General features: G+C 42.8%; 1 protein-coding gene across 1 annotated transcript in view; it reads left to right on the top strand.

Annotated features, from left to right (window-relative positions):
* The window catches only part of LOC143291294 (oxidation resistance protein 1-like), a 67,201-nt gene that overhangs the window by 47,904 nt on the left and 3,580 nt on the right, over positions 1–15,717 (top strand). The window contains exons 9-15 of the mRNA XM_076601143.1: positions 4,458–4,623; positions 5,873–6,062; positions 8,485–8,601; positions 10,448–10,600; positions 12,373–12,468; positions 13,486–13,559; positions 14,380–14,759. Of these exons, the coding sequence (XP_076457258.1) occupies positions 4,458–4,623; positions 5,873–6,062; positions 8,485–8,601; positions 10,448–10,600; positions 12,373–12,468; positions 13,486–13,559; positions 14,380–14,515 (932 nt within the window). The 3' untranslated portion in view covers positions 14,516–14,759. The remainder of the gene's footprint in view (positions 1–4,457; positions 4,624–5,872; positions 6,063–8,484; positions 8,602–10,447; positions 10,601–12,372; positions 12,469–13,485; positions 13,560–14,379; positions 14,760–15,717) is intronic.

Raw genomic sequence — 15,717 nt, 5'->3', positions numbered from 1 at the left:
CAGTGTGATAGGTTTCTTTTCAACTTGCGTTAGGTACTGTGGTAGTTGTGTGATACAGATAGGTTTCTTTTCAACTTGCGTTAGGTACTGTGGTAGTAGTGTGATAGGTTTCTTTTCAACTTGCGTTAGGCACTGTGGTAGCAGTGTGATAGGTTTCTTTTCAACTTGCGTTAGGCACTGTGGTAGTTGTGTGATACAGATAGGTTTCTTTTCAACTTGCGTTAGGCACTGTGGTAGCAGTGTCTCTTGTGCTGTAGTTTGATTTTTCTGTGTGTTCTTTTGTTTCGGTTTATTCTGTGATCCTGTTGACTTATTTTGCCTGCTTATTTGTTTATAGATATACTTCATCAGTTCCTTGATCACTGTTTATTCTGTAGATTATATTTGCTGTTGTTTACTTTCTTATTCTTTTTTTCTTTTCTTTTCTTTTTTTTTTTTTAAATTCTATTTCCTTAACCTACTTTTCCTTGACCTACTTACTTCCATATTATGTTATTTACTTAATCCCTTATTTATTTTGCTATTGTTTTTTTCTGTTTTTTTTTTTTCTAAATGGTGTAGTCATCAGCAGTGCTGTGTGAATTTTTGTTGACACAGTTTAGGACGGTGTGACTGGTCTTTACAACAATTATCAATGTTTTGTCTTTATTTTATTACTTGAAACTTGTGTGCAGATAACTATAGGGTGCTATTGTGTTTCTGAGTATTGAAATAAAAAGTATTCAAAAAAAGAATTAAAGCTAAGTTATCTCAGTGTGGATTTTTTTTTTTTTTTTTTTTTTTTTAATAATAAATCTGTAATTATTCAACAGTACACATTATTACAATACAAAGACAAAAGAGCATCACCAAGCTTAAAGCTTGTGTAGTGTGTTTGTGTGTGTGTGTGTGTGTGTGTTTGTGTGTGTGTGTGTTTGTGTGTGTGTGTGTTTGTGTGTGTGTAGTGTGTGTGTGTGTATGTGTGTGTGTGTGCATGTGTGTGTAGTGTGTGTGTGTGTGTGTGTGTGTTTGTGCATGTGTGTGTGTGTAGTGTGTTTGTGTGTGTGTGTGTGTGTGTGTTTGTGTGTGTGTGTAGTGTGTTTGTGTAGCGTGTTTGTGTGTGTAGTGTGTGTGTGTGTGTGTGTTTGTGTATGTGTGTGTGTGTTTTGTTTTGTTTTGTTTCTCTGTGTGTGTGTATATATATTTTTTTAAATATCAGTCGTTTTATTATATTTATACAACATGTGTTGTTAAATCCACTTCAAGCGCCACAAGGTTAGGTCAACACTATACATATGCTATTATTATAATATAATTATTGTTGTTGTTATCATTATCATCATCATCATCATAATAGAAAGAAGAAGCAGCTTGGCTTGGATTTGAATCTGATGCACACATGATCAATGCATTTTTATGTCTTTCTTTTTTTTAGATACTTTTTTTTATTTATACCTCCCCCCACCCCCACCCTCTTGCCCCTGCACCCCCAACCACCCTACCCCCTGATACCCACTGCCGCCACCCACCACCTAACCCCTCCCAGCCCCCCCCCCCCCCCACTCCCCCTCACTCCCTCCTATTCCTGCTTCTATCATTACTAATAGGTGTGTGAACTTTTTTTTGTTTTTGTTTTTTTTTTGGTTTGCTCCCTCCATTTCCGTCTCCCAGAGGGTGGTACGTACTTTATGTGCCGTGTTTTGGGCGTGGGAGAAGGTGGCACAGCATGTAGATCGCATGGGTTGCCGGGTAACCTGCATACCTACCTGGGCAGCAAGGCCAATCGCCTGTACGATAAGTGCGTGCGGGCCGCTCGGCACTTTGATTTCTCAGGTGACTTCATTGTGTGGTTGCTTCTGAGTCTGAGACGGGTCTTTTTTTTTCTTTTTTTTTTTTTTTTCTCTCCTTGCCCCAGTTTTGTTGTTGTTTATATTTTGTGAGTTTTGTTGTTCTCCTTTTTTTTTTCTTTTTTGGTAAACAGGAATAAAGAAATGGTGGGTTTTTTTCTGTTTTCTTTTTTTGTTTTTCAAGCAAAAAAAAACCAACAAAAAAACCAAAAAAAAAACCCAAAGGGAGAGAGATAAAAATGAATAACAGTTTTTTTGTTTTTTTTTAACACGCAAACCACAATGGAAAAAAAACAACTTTTTCTTTTAAAACATGGCAGTTTATGAACATCTGATACACCTCTTTCCCCCTCACCCCCTTTTTCATCTTTTTTTTTCTCTTTCTTTTTTCGGTGGAATAGTATAAAGAGAGATATGAATAAGTGTACTAATGCTACACACACACACACACACATATATATATATATATATATATATATATATATATATATATATATATATATATATGTAGAAAATGGAACAGCCACATAGGGATGTTGCACAGTTGTGATGTGGTCATTGATGTGGTGCCACTTAGACATCTTTGTTCTTTTCTGGGGTAACTTGTGTGTGTGTGTGTGCAGGCACGTTTGCAAGTTTAACCAGTAAAACCATTTAGCTTTTAAGAACTAATTACCAGTAACAGTCAGACAAAAAAACAGTTGACAGGATCAGTCATGATTTTAATTGGGCATGGTTTACATTTGTACGCTTATAAGTTTTATATATATATATATATATATATATATATATATATATATATATATATATATATATATATATATATATACTGCTCGTGAGTGTTGCACAATTTGCACAAAATGTTTGCAAGTTTTGAAACAAGAGGTATATATATATTTTTGTTGTTGTTGTTGTTGTTGTTTGTTTTGTTTTGAAACATATGTTGTACTGTTGGAAGAACGTCTAAAGTTGCTTAACCACTTGTGTTTTAAACTATGCACAATGGATGAATGATGTACTATATCATATTTAAACTATGCACAATGGATGAATGATGTACTATATCATACATTCTGGTGTGTGGGTGTTTACACAAAATGTGCAGTCAGTTTATTGAATACGTTTTGAAGCTTTTTTTTTTTTTTTTTTTTTTGTGCTACAGTATAGCACAATGTTTGTCATCAACGTATCCACATGTGCTTTCCATGTATCTGCGCTTGTTGCACAAACACATTGTGGCTCACCTCTTCCGTGTGAGTCTGTGGAAGACAGTTAACTGTCTTCTGCCTGCATGATGCTGCACATCATATCACTGCTCTCTGTGCACAGTCAGTCTTCTGATGATGAAAAAGAAAAAGAAAAAAAGAAAAAAGGGCGTTGCCTGTGCTTTGAATTACCATCAAGTGTGCATAGTATACTATAACATTTTTTATCAGTGAGTCCGTTCAAATGTCAGAATGTTTAACTCTTGTTATCATTGTTAATCAAGTTAATGCTTTGATGTATTTGCCCTTTTTTTTAATTGCATAATTAGGATGTGGATACTTAATATTGATAGTGCCTATCAACAGTCAAGAGACAAAGCTCACAGCGCTTTGCACGGGCATTTGCACAACAGACTGCTTACCTGGGTAGATCTGATTTACAGCTGCCATTGGGCGTTCATCATTTGTTTCCTGTGTCATTCAATTAGATTTCAGTCACACACACACACACATGCAAACATGTAACATTTTACGTAAATAACTGTTTTGTGTATTTACCCAGCCATGTAGACAGCCACACTCCATTTTTTGGGGTGTGTGCATGCTGGGTATGTACTTATTTTCATAACCCACTGAATCTTGACATGGATTCAAGCATCTTTAGATTGCATATTTGATCTTGTGCCTGCGCTTATACACATAGAGGGTTCAGGCATGAGAATATCTGTACATTTGTTGGCCTAGAAGACTAGAAAAATCTCCACCCTTTAAAAGCATATAAAACATGTGTACTTGTGTCTGCATATGCATAGATAGATAGATAGATGGAAGGTAGGTAGATAGATAGATAATGTACAGTTGTGGTTCTCTCTCTCTAGATAGATATGTGGATGATAGGTAGGTAGATAGATAATATACAGTGGTAGTTCTCTCTCTCTCTGATTCTCCCTCCCTCCCTCTCTCTCTCTCTCTCTCTCTCTCGCTTTCTCTCTCTCACTCTCTCTCTCTCTTCAGACATACGAACTGAAAAAGTCATGCCAGCACAATCATTATTATATTAAAAGCATACAAAACATCTGACCGTATGTGCATTTAACATGAATAGACAGATAAATCGATACAGACAACCAGACAGACAGACAGACAGTCAGACAGATATAGGTAGATATAGATAGATAGACTGATACGATATAGATATACAGACATGTTGAGGGAAGAGGACAGACAGCTGTAAATAGATAGATAGATATGATATCGATATACATATGGACGTGTTGAGAGAAGAGTTGTGTGTGATAGATATGATATCGATATACATACGGACGTGTTGAGAGAAGAGGACTGACAGATATAGATAGATAGACAGATATGATATCGATATACATACGGACATGTTGAGAGAAGAGTTGTGTGTGTGCCTGTGCAGACCTGATCCCGCCTCAGGAGGACATCCACAAGCAGCCAGCCCTGTACTTCCACCTGCGGGTGGACACGGAGGAGTGCGACAGGCGGATGGCCACCTCCGCCCCCATGGAGTCCCACCGCCACCAGCTGACCAAGCCCCACTACTGGTTCTCTGTGCCGCGCAACAAGTGGGTAGTGTAGTGTGTGTGTGGGTGCGTGTGTGTGTGTGTGTGTGTGTGTGTGTGTGTGTGCTTGGGAAGGGTGGTGTTCATGTGTGTGTGTTTGTGTGTGTGTGTTTGTGTGCTGGGGAAGGGTGGTGTTCATGTGTGTGTGTGTGTGTGTGCTGGGGAAGGGTGGTGTTCATGTGTGTGTGTGTGTGTGTGTGTGCTTGGGAAGGGTGGTGTTCATGTGTGTGTGTGTGTGTGTGTGTGTGTGTGTGCTGGGGAAGGGTGGTGTTCATGTGTTTGTGTGTGTGTGTGTGTGTGTGTGTGCTGGGGAAGGGTGGTGTTCATGTGTGTGTGTGTGTGTGTGTGTGTGTGCTGGGGAAGCGTGGTGTTCATTGTGTGTGTGTGTGTGTGTGTGTGTGTGTGTGCTGGGGAAGGGTGGTGTTCATGTGTGTGTGTGTGTGTGTGTGTGTGTGTGTGCTTGGGAAGGGTGGTGTTCATGTGTGTGTGTGTGTGTGTGTGTGTGTGTGTGCTAGGGAAGGGTGGTGTTCATGTGTTTGTGTGTGTGTGTGTGTGTGTGCTGGGGAAGGGTGGTGTTCATGTGTGTGTGTGTGTGTGTGTGTGTGTGTGTGTGTGTGTGCTGGGGAAGGGTGGTGTTCATGTGTTTGTGTGTGTGTGTGTGTGTGTGTGCTGGGGAAGGGTGGTGTTCATGTGTGTGTGTGTGTGTGTGTGTGTGTGTGTGTGTGCTTGGGAAGGGTGGTGTTCATGTGTGTGTGTGTGTGTGTGTGTGTGTGCTGGGGAAGTGTGGTGTTCATGTGTGTGTGTGTGTGTTTAAACCTCACTACTGGTTCCCTTGTCTCTTGTGACAAGTATTCACTGTGCTGTCATTGGTAGGAGTGAATGTATAAAAAAAAAAAAAAAAAAAAAAAAAAATTAGCATCATTTCCAGACATTCATTAGGAATGACCATCCCCTAATCCCTACCTCCTCAGAAAAAAATCATTGACAAGGTAGATGTTGGAAAAGAAAAACAAACACACACACACACACACACACACACACACACACACACACACACACACACACACACACACACACACACGTACGCGCGCGCGCGCACGCACGCACGCACGCACACACACACACACATCCTTTCATACACCTCAGTGAAAATAATACTTCTCTTTGAGTGCTGCTGCACACACACACACACACACACACACACACACACACTCACTCACTCACTCGAGGGTCACCTTGTGCGCGCACACAGGGGAGAGCACCTCTACGCCTTCTTCGTCCGCTGGAAGCCAGACGTGTACGGCGCCGATGACATCAACCCAGAGGACAGCGGCTTTGTAGTGGTGGACCGGGTGGACGTGACGGAGCACGGGTCGTCCCTCCCCTTCATGGACGATCATTTTGGGCAGCAACTCTCCTCCTCTTTCAAGAAGGACTGGGAGGTTAGGGGACTTGGGACTTTTCGCTTTTTTTTTCCATTTGTTCGTTATTATTATTTTTTTTTTTTTTTATGTTTATTAATGAATTTATTTATTTGTTCACATGTTGTTATTTTTTCTTTCATTATTTATTTATTTGTTTGTGTATTTATCGAGTGATTTATTCATTTTCATTTGTTTATGTGTTTATTTGTCTATTTCTTTGTTTGTTTGTTTGTTTGTTTGTTTATTTGTATTTATTATTCTTAGGAGGGTGGTCTCATCCTTCGAGACAGACTGGGGGGGCTGACTGATTTTATTTTTACTTCTTTCTTTTTTCTTTCTTTCTTTCTTTCTTTCTTTCTTTCTTTATTCATTCATTCATTCATTTGTTTTTTGTTTATTTATTTGTATTTATTATTCTTAGGAGGGCGGTCTCATCCTTCAAGACAGACTGGGGGGTCGCATTTCATTTTAATTTATTATTATTTTTTAAAGACTTATTTACATATTTATTTATTTATTCATTTATTTATTTATTTATTCATTCGTTTGTTTGTTTATTTATTTGTATTTATTGTTCTTTGGAGAGTGGTCGTTTCCTTCAAGACAGACTGGGGGGTATGACTGATTTTAATTTTACTTCTTTTTTTTTTTTCTTTCTTTCTTTATTTATTTATTTATTCATTCATTTGTTTGTTTGTTTAGACGTGGAACAAGCTCCCTGATAACCTCCGTCATTCTGATTCCCTCGCATCTTTTAAATCTCGTCTCAAAACTCACCTTTTCCCTCAGCAATAAGTTCAATTGTGGCAGGTCCACTTCCTTTGCGTTAGCTGTGCTTGACTATGTGTGTATGCATATGTATATGAATGTGTATTGTGTGTGCGTGTGTTTATGTAAGTTTGTGCCTGCCTATGTGTGCATATTTGTTAGGGTAGCTGTTAGATACACATGTATGTTAAAATGTATGTATGGTGTGTGTGTGTGTGTGTGTGTTTGTGTGTGCGTGTGTGTGCGTGTGTGTGGTCACATTTTGGTGTGTGTTTGTAACATAGATATAATGTTTTATGTTAACAAAAGCATTTTTGTAAAGCACCTAGAGCAGATTTCTGGATAGTGTGCTATATAAGTATCCATTATTATTTATTTGTTTGTATTGATTGTGCTTTGGAGGGTGATCTCTTCCGTCAAGAAAGACTGGGAGGTCTGACTGATTTCATTTTTACATTATTTTTTGTTTTGTTTTTACTTATTTGCATATTTACTTGTTTATATGTGTATTTATTTATTTGTTTATTTGCCTGTTTATTTATTTTTTAATTGTTTATTCATTCATTGATTTGTTTGTTTGTTTATTTATTTGTATTTGTTATTCTTACTGTTAGGAAGGTGTTCTTATCCTTCAAGAAAGTCTGGGAGATATGTGTGTGTGGTTGTTTTGGGTTTTTTTTGTGTGTTTTTTTTTCTTTTGTTTCTCTTTTTTTTATGAACCTTGTTGAAATGAGATCAGTGCAGTCTGGGTTTGAAGTGCAGTTACTACTTTCTGTGTGCTTACCAGTATGGAGGAAAGGAGCAAAGTGAGGATGGTTGAGGTGCTCATCTGCTGGTATATTGTCTGTGAGGGTGTAGGGTTTGAAGTGCAGTTACTACTTTCTGTGTGCTTACCAGTATGGAGGAAAGCAGCAAAGTGAGGATGGTTGAGGTGCTCATCTGCCCGTACAGTGTCTGTGAGTGTCAGGGTTTGAAGGTGTTAAGACTGAGTCACAGGTACAGAACAAAGAGTAAACAGGAGGGGGAAAAAAAAGAATGATATGTTGGCTGAGCAGTTTAAAAGCGTGTCAAAGCATGCGGACTGATCCATATTTGTATTTGAATTTCTGTTTCATTTTATCACAACAGATTTCTCTGTGTGAAATTCAGGTGGCTCTCCCCAGGGAGAGCGCGTCGCTACACTACAGTGCAACCCATTTTTTAAAATTTTTTTCCTGCGTGCAGTTTTATTTGGTTTTCTTATCGAAGTGGATTTTTCTACTACAGAATTTTGCCAGGAACAACCCTTTTGTTGCCGTGGGTTCTTTTGCATGTGCTAAGTGCATGCTGCACACGGGACCTCGATTTATCATCTCATCGGAATGACTAGAGCCCAGACCACCACTCAAGGTCTAGTGGAGGGGGAGAAAATATCGGCGGCTGAGGCGTGATTCGAACCAGCGCGCTCAGATTCTCTCACTTCCTGGGCGGACACGTTACCTCTAGGCCATCACTGCACATGGCCGTCACTTCACGTATAATGCCACACCACTTCTGATGTGAAAAGAAGAAACGAAGCGGATGTCCGACCGTAGCATTAATCAAAACCCGATGCGCTGTTCAGGCCTGGGCTGATGAGCAGTGTCCGGCAGATAGGAAGTGGTGCGACTGACGTGGAGACGCCCTGTTGCAGATCGTGAGTCGGGAGGAGCTGAGGCGCCGGGCGTCCATTGTCCTGGATCTGGATCACCTTCTGATGCCTGAGCTGTCCGAGGACTCCACCGTCATGACCGAAGATCAGATCATGGAGGTATGGTATGATGATGGTGATCATCCTCTACTTCTTCTTCTTCTTCTTCTTCGTGGGCTGCAACTCCCACGTTCACTTGTATGTACACGTGTGGGCTTTTACGTGTACGACCCTTTTTACCCTCCCGCAGTGTAGGCAGCCATACTCTGTTTTCGGGGGGATGCATGCTGGCCCCACAATGTAGGCAGCCATACTCTGTTTTCAGGGGTATGCATGCTGGCCCCACAATGTAGGCAGCCATACTCTGTTTTCGGGGGTATGCATGCTGGCCCCACAATGTAGGCAGCCATACTCTGTTTTTCGGGGGGATGCATGCTGGGTATGTTCTTGTTTCGATAACCCTCAAGAACGATGACATGGATTACAGGATCTTAAACGTGTGTATTTAATCCTATGATTATTATTGGTTTTGGTTATTGTTATTATTATTATTATTATTATTTTCATTATCAGTACTGATTGTACCATAGATAATATGATTATGGTATTATTATTATTAGTATTATTATTATTATTATTATTTCCTGTGTTGGCAATGTCTCCTCACCATTGCCCTTGTGGTGGCATGACAGCATACTGGTGGTTAGTAGTAGTAGTTGTAATATTTTTATCATTATTATTTATTATCATTATCATTACAATAAAAATAATGATAGTGATAATTATTATCATTATTATGGTTATTGATAGTGTTACTTTATCAGTATTAATAATATCATTATCGTTATTGATATTATTATCATTATCATTGTATTATTATTATAATTATTGTTATTTATTCTCATGATCATTACTATAATCAATATTCTTCTTCTTCTTCTATGTTTGTGGGCTGCAACTCCCACGTTCACTCGTATGTACACGAGTGGGCTTTTACATGTATGACTGTTTTTACCCCGCCATATAGGCAGCCATACTCCGCTTTTGGGGGTGTGCATGCTGGGTATGTTCTTGCTTTCCATAACCCGCCGAACACTGACACGGATTACAGGATCTTTAACATGCGTATTTGATCTTCTGCTTGCGTATGCACACGAAGGGGGTTCAGGCACCAGCAGGTCTGCACATGTTGACCTGGGAGATTGGAAAAATCTCATTGTTACTATTGTTATTATTATCAGTACTAATAGTATCATTGATGATGATGATATTACTTTCTGCATACGCAACATCTCGTAGTGTGGCACGCGACAACTGGCGGGAAAGCTGCCTGCCCACATGGTGGGCTACCGTTGGTTATTATTATTATTATCATTACTGTAGTTATCATTATTGTTATTTGTGTAGGTGTTACTCTTAATATTATTATTATCATCTCCATCATCACCGTTGCCCTTGTTGTGTGGCGTGCGACAGCTGGCGGCGAAGCTGCCTGCCTGCACGGTTGGCTACCGGTTGTTACTATATGTGGAGTGATGGCCTAGAGGTAACGTGTCCACCTAGGAAGCGAGAGAATCTGAGCGCACTGGTTCGAATCACAGCTCAGCCGCCGATATTTTCTCCCCCTACACTAGACCTTGAGTGGTGGTCTGGACGCTAGTCATTCGGAGGAGACGATAAACCAAGGTCCCGTGTGTGCAGCATGTACTTAGCGCACGTAAAAGAACCCACGGCAACAAAAGGGTTGTTCCTGGCAAAATTCTGTAGAAAAATCCACTTCAGTAGGAAAAACAAATCAAACTGCACGCAGGAAAAATGGGTGGCGCTGTAGTGCAGCGATGCGTTCTCCCTGGGGAGAGCACAGAGAAATCTGTTGTGATAAAAAGAAATAACGAATACAAATATTATTGTTATTATCGTTATCATTATCATCTCCGTCATCGCTTGCGGTGTGTGCGTGCAACAGCTGGCGGGGAGGCTGCCTGCCCGCACCGTGGGCTACCGGTGGTCCCTGGTGTACAGCACGGCCCTCCACGGCTTCTCCCTCAAGCGCCTCTACCGAGAGCTGTTCCCCCTGGACTCCCCCATCCTCCTGGTGCTTCAGGACACCCAGGATGTGGTGAGTGGGGCGTGATGTGTGGTGTAGTGTGGGCGTGTAGTGTGGTTGTGGTGTTGTGTGATGTGTTGTGTGGTGTAGTGTGGCGTGTGGTGATGTTGTGGTGTTGTGTGATGTGTTGTGTGGTGTAGTGTGGGCGTGTAGTGTGGTTGTGGTGTTGTGTGATGTGTTGTGTAGTGTAGTGTAGGCGTGTAGTGTGGTTGTGGTGTTGTGTGATGTGTTGTGTGGTGTAGTGTGGGCGTGTAGTGTGGTTGTGGTGTTGTGTGATGTGTTGTGTGGTGTAGTGTGGGCGTGTAGTGTGGTTGTGGTGTTGTGTGATGTGTTGTGTGGTGTAGTGTGGCGTGTAGTGTGGTTGTGGTGTTGTGTGATGTGTAGTGTGGCGTGTAGTGTGGTTGTGGTGTTGTGTGATGTGATGTGTGGTGTAGTGTGGTGTGTAGTGTGGTTGTGGTGTTGTGTGATGTGTTGTGTGGTGTAGTGTGGCGTGTAGTGTGGTTGTGGTGTTGTGTGATGTGTTGTGTGGTGTGTGGTGTGTGTGGTGTGTGGTGTTGTGTGAGTTGTTGTGGTGTGGTGTGTGTTGGTGGTTAGTGTGGTTGTGGTGTTGTGTGATGGTTGTGTGGTGTGTGGTGGTTGTGTTGTTGTGTGTGTGTAGTGTAGTGTGGTTGTGGTGTTGTGTGATGTGTTGTGTGTGTAGTGTGGGTTAGTGTGGTGTGTTGTGTGATGTTGTTGTGGTGTGTGTGTGGTGTGGTTGTGTGTGTGTTGTGGTGTTGTGTGATGTGATGTGTTGTGTGGTGTTGATGTGTGGGTGTAGTGTGGTGTGTGTGTTGATGTGTGTGTTGTGGTGTGTAGTGTGGCTGTGTGGTGTGGTGTTGTGTGATGTGTGTGTATGTAGTGTGTTGTGTGTGTGTGTGATGTGTGTGTTAGTGCTGAGTGTGGGGTTTGTGGTGTGTGTTGTGGATGTGTGTGTTGTGTGGTGTAGTGTGGCGTGTAGTGTGGTTGTGGTGTTGTTTGATGTGATGTGTGGTGTAGTGTGGCGTGTTGTGTGGTTGTGGTGTTGTGTGATGTGTTGTGTAGTGTAGTGTGGTGTTGTGTGATGTGATGTGTGGTGTAGTGTGGCATGTAGTATGGTTGTGGTGTTGTGTGATGTGTTGTGTAGTGTAGTGTGGTGTTGTGTTATGTGGCGTGGAGTGTAGTGTGGTGGTGTGTTGTGTTGTGCGATATATCGTGGTGGTGTTGTGGGTCTGCGTGGTGCTATTCATGATGCGTGTTCCTGGTTGTGGTGTGTGTGTGGTGTGTGATGTGGCGCCGTGTGGCGTTCAGTGCCCTGCCATGTGGTGTGGTGTGTTAGCGGCGTTGTTCGGCATTCAGCTGAGGTGTGCTGTAGCTTGCCCTCCCCCCCCTGACCCCCTCCCTCCAACCAACCGCACCCCCACCACCTCCACCACCTGCCTTTAGTCTCCCTTCCTCTGGACTTTTTTCCTCTCTTTCTCTCTCTCCCCCTCCTCCTCTTTGTGTGTGGGGAAGAGGGGGGTGTTTTGAGGGAGGGATGTAACAGACAGGTGTGTGTGTGTGCATGTGTGTGTGTGTGCGTGTGTGTTTGTGTGTGTTTGTGTGTGTGTGTATGTGTGTGTGTGTGTGTGTGTGTGTGCATGCATGTGTGTGTGTGTATGTTTGTGTGTGTGTGTGTGTGTGTGTGCGTGTGTGTGTGTGCGTGCGTGTGTGTGCGCGTGTATGTTTGTGTGTGTGTGTGTGTGTGTGTGTATGTGTGTGTCTGACAGGTGTTTGGTGCCTACCTGTCCGACCCTCCCAGACTCAGCGACCACTTCTACGGGACGGGCACCTGTCAGCTGTGGACTTTCCGGGAAAAGCTGCAGGTGAGTGTGCACCATCACTGTCACTACCCCCCCCCGCCCCCGCCCCCCATACCTCCCACTCCACACCCAACACCCCAACCACCCCCTCTCAACTCCATGGCATCAGAGGGGTGGGCATGGTGGAGGGGGGGGGGAGGTAGAGAGAGGAGAGAGAATGTGTGTAAGGTGGGGGGTATGGGGTTGGTGTGTTGGTCAGTGCACTGTATTGTATTGTATTGTATTGTATTATATTACTCATTTTTGTCACAACAGATTTCTCTGTTTGAAATATGGGCTGCTCTCCCCAGGGAGAGCACGTCGCAACACTACAGTGCCACCCATTTTTTGGTATTTTTTCTTGCGTGCGGTTTTATTTGTTTTTCCTATAGAAGTGGATTTTTCTGCAGAATTTCGCCAGGGACAGCGGTTTGTTGCCGTGGGTTCTTTTACGTGCGCTAATCATTCATCCGAATCACTAGCGTCCAGACCGCCACTCAAGGTCTAGTGGAGGGGGAGAAAATACTGGCTACTCTGCCGGAATTCAAACCATTGCACTCAGATTCTCTCGCTTCCTGTAGGCCATCACTCCACATTCGTGTGCACACACACAGACATACGTTCACATGCACGCGCGCCCACACACACACACAGCCCCTCTTGATTCATACATATGACGCATAGCCATGTAAACAGTCTCAGATTATAGAAGATTAAAACATATAGCCATGAAAACAGTCTCAGATTATAGAAGATTAAAACATATAGCCATGAAAACAGTCTCAGATTATAGAAGATTAAAACATATAGCCATGTAAACAGTCTCAGATTATAGAAGATCAAAACATATAGCCATGAAAACGGTCGCAGATTATAGAAGATTAAAACATATAGCCATGAAAACAGTCTCAGATTATAGAAGATCAAAAAATAGCACATTTTGTATGAATTTGTGTGTGTTGCATGACATTGTGAGCCAGTTTTTGTTTGCGTTATTGCGACGGTCATGTGCTGTGAAGTGGGTTATTGCTATGATGACAGGTGTTTTGCTGGTCGGAGGACAATGCTTATTTCATCAGGGGGGATGAATGCAGTCTGTCGATTGGTGCCAGTCGGTGAGTATCGTGTGTGTGTGTGTGTGTGTGTGTGTGTGTGTGTGTGTGTCCATGTGGTTGGAGGAGGATTCAGTGTGTGTGTGTGTGTGTGTGTGTGTCCATGTGGTTGGAGGAGGATTCAGTGTGTGTGTGTGTGTGTGTGTGTGTGTGTGCAAGCATGCATCAGTCAGTGTGTGTGTGTGTGTGTGTGTGCAAGCATTCATCAATCAGTGTGTGTGTGTGTGCGTGTGTGTGTGTGTGCAAGCATTCATCAATCAGTGTGTGTGTGTGTGTGTGTGCAAGCATGCATCAATCAATGTGTGTGTGTGTGTGTGCGCAAGCATGCATCAATCAATGTGTGTGTGTGTGTGTGTGTGCACAAGCATGCATCAATCAATGTGTGTGTGTGTGTGTGTGTGTGCAAGCATGCATCAATCAATGTGTGTGTTTGTATGTGTGTGTGTGCAAGCATGCATCAATCAATGTGTGTGTGTGTGTGTGTGTGCACAAACATGCATCAATCAATGTGTGTGTGTGTGTGTGTGTGTGTGTGTGTGTGTGTGTGTGCACAAGCATGCATCAATCAGTGTGTGTGTGTGTGTGTGTGTGTGTGTGCGCACAAGCATGCATCAATCAATGTGTGTGTGTGTGTGTGTGTGTGTGTGTGCACAAGCATGCATCAATCAGTGTGTGTGTGTGTGTGTGTGTGTGCGCACAAGCATGCATCAATCAATGTGTGTGTGTGTGGTGTGTGTGTGGTGTGTGTGTGTGTGGTGTGTGTGTGTGTGTGTGTGTGTGTGTGTGTGTGTGTGTGTGTGTGTGTGTGTGTGTGTGTGCACAGCGGGTCCAACGGACTGTGGATCGACAGCGACCTGTACCACGGCCACAGCCAGCCCTGCGCCACCTTCAGCAACTGCGTGCTGAGCGCCAAGGAAGACTTCATCATCAAGTCCCTGGAGGCCTGGGCCTTCTACTGACTTGACCAGGCCCTGGCTGTGGGGCTTGGGGAGGCGTGGAGCTGGATGGTGGGGGGGGGCGGGGGGCGTGTGCCTGGCGGAGGAGTTGTTGGCCATGGCTGCTTCTGCTTCTTCCTCTTCTTCGTCATCGCTGCCGTCGTCACTGTCTTCTTGTTTGTTGTGGAAGCGGCTTTTTTTTTTTTACCTGATGACTTTTCCATTGATGGGGGGAGGCATGCAGGAGATGGATTGGGATGAGGTGGAGGTGAGTGTTGTGTGGTTTTCGGGGAAAAAAAAACAACAACCAACAAAACCCCAGCTAGTGAGGCCAATGATTATGATTGCAGTGATAATGATGACAATAGTAACAATGTTGATGCTTCTACTGCTGCTGGTACTGCTGCTGCTACTTCTACTACTGCGGCTGACAATAATGATGATAATAACAATAATAATGATGATGATAATGATGATCATGATGAAGAAGAGGAATTGTGATAATGATGATAAGAAGAATAGTGACGATGGTAGTTCTAGTAAAAAAAAAAAAGTATTTATATGGCACTGAATATTGTTTGGTAGCAAGCCTCTGTTTAATGATGCTAGCGATGATAATCATAGTAATAAATATATTTATATGGCACTGAATCTCGTTTGGTAACAAGCACCTGTTCAATGATGATAATGGTAATGATAATAACCATTGTGATAAATGTATTTGTACTGCGCTGAACCTTGTGTGGAAACGAGCGCTTTCTCCCCACCCGACATACGCGCACATGTACACACACACACACACACACACACACACACACACACACACACACACAGCTGTAAAATGATGGGATGAAAGTTGAAAGAGAAATACCTGTGGACAGAAAGCTAGAGAAACTGTAGGCAGGGGTGATGGGGTGAAGGGGGTGTTTTGGAAAGCGGCTGGCGTGAGGGCTCAGACTTGAAAGAGCTAAACACAGTCTCTGTCTGTCTGTCTGTCTCTGTCTGTCTGTCTGTGTCTGTCTGCTTGTCCCTCTCCCCCTCCCTCTCCATCCCTCCCTCTCTCTCTCTCTCTCTCTCTCTCTCTCTCTCTCTCTGTGACACACACACACACACACACACACACAGACATAATCATTTTTGCAGTGAAGACTTATTTTCAGGTCAGTGAGCTCTGTTTGTGTGGGGAGTACTGCGGTATTGTGTTGTGATTGATAGTGGGGTAAAAA

This window comes from Babylonia areolata, chromosome 16 (assembly GCF_041734735.1).
Source record: "Babylonia areolata isolate BAREFJ2019XMU chromosome 16, ASM4173473v1, whole genome shotgun sequence".
In the NCBI taxonomy this organism is placed as follows: domain Eukaryota; kingdom Metazoa; phylum Mollusca; class Gastropoda; order Neogastropoda; family Buccinidae; genus Babylonia; species Babylonia areolata.
Note: the sequence above shows the minus strand (reverse complement) of the source record. Positions and strands in the feature narration are given on the sequence as shown.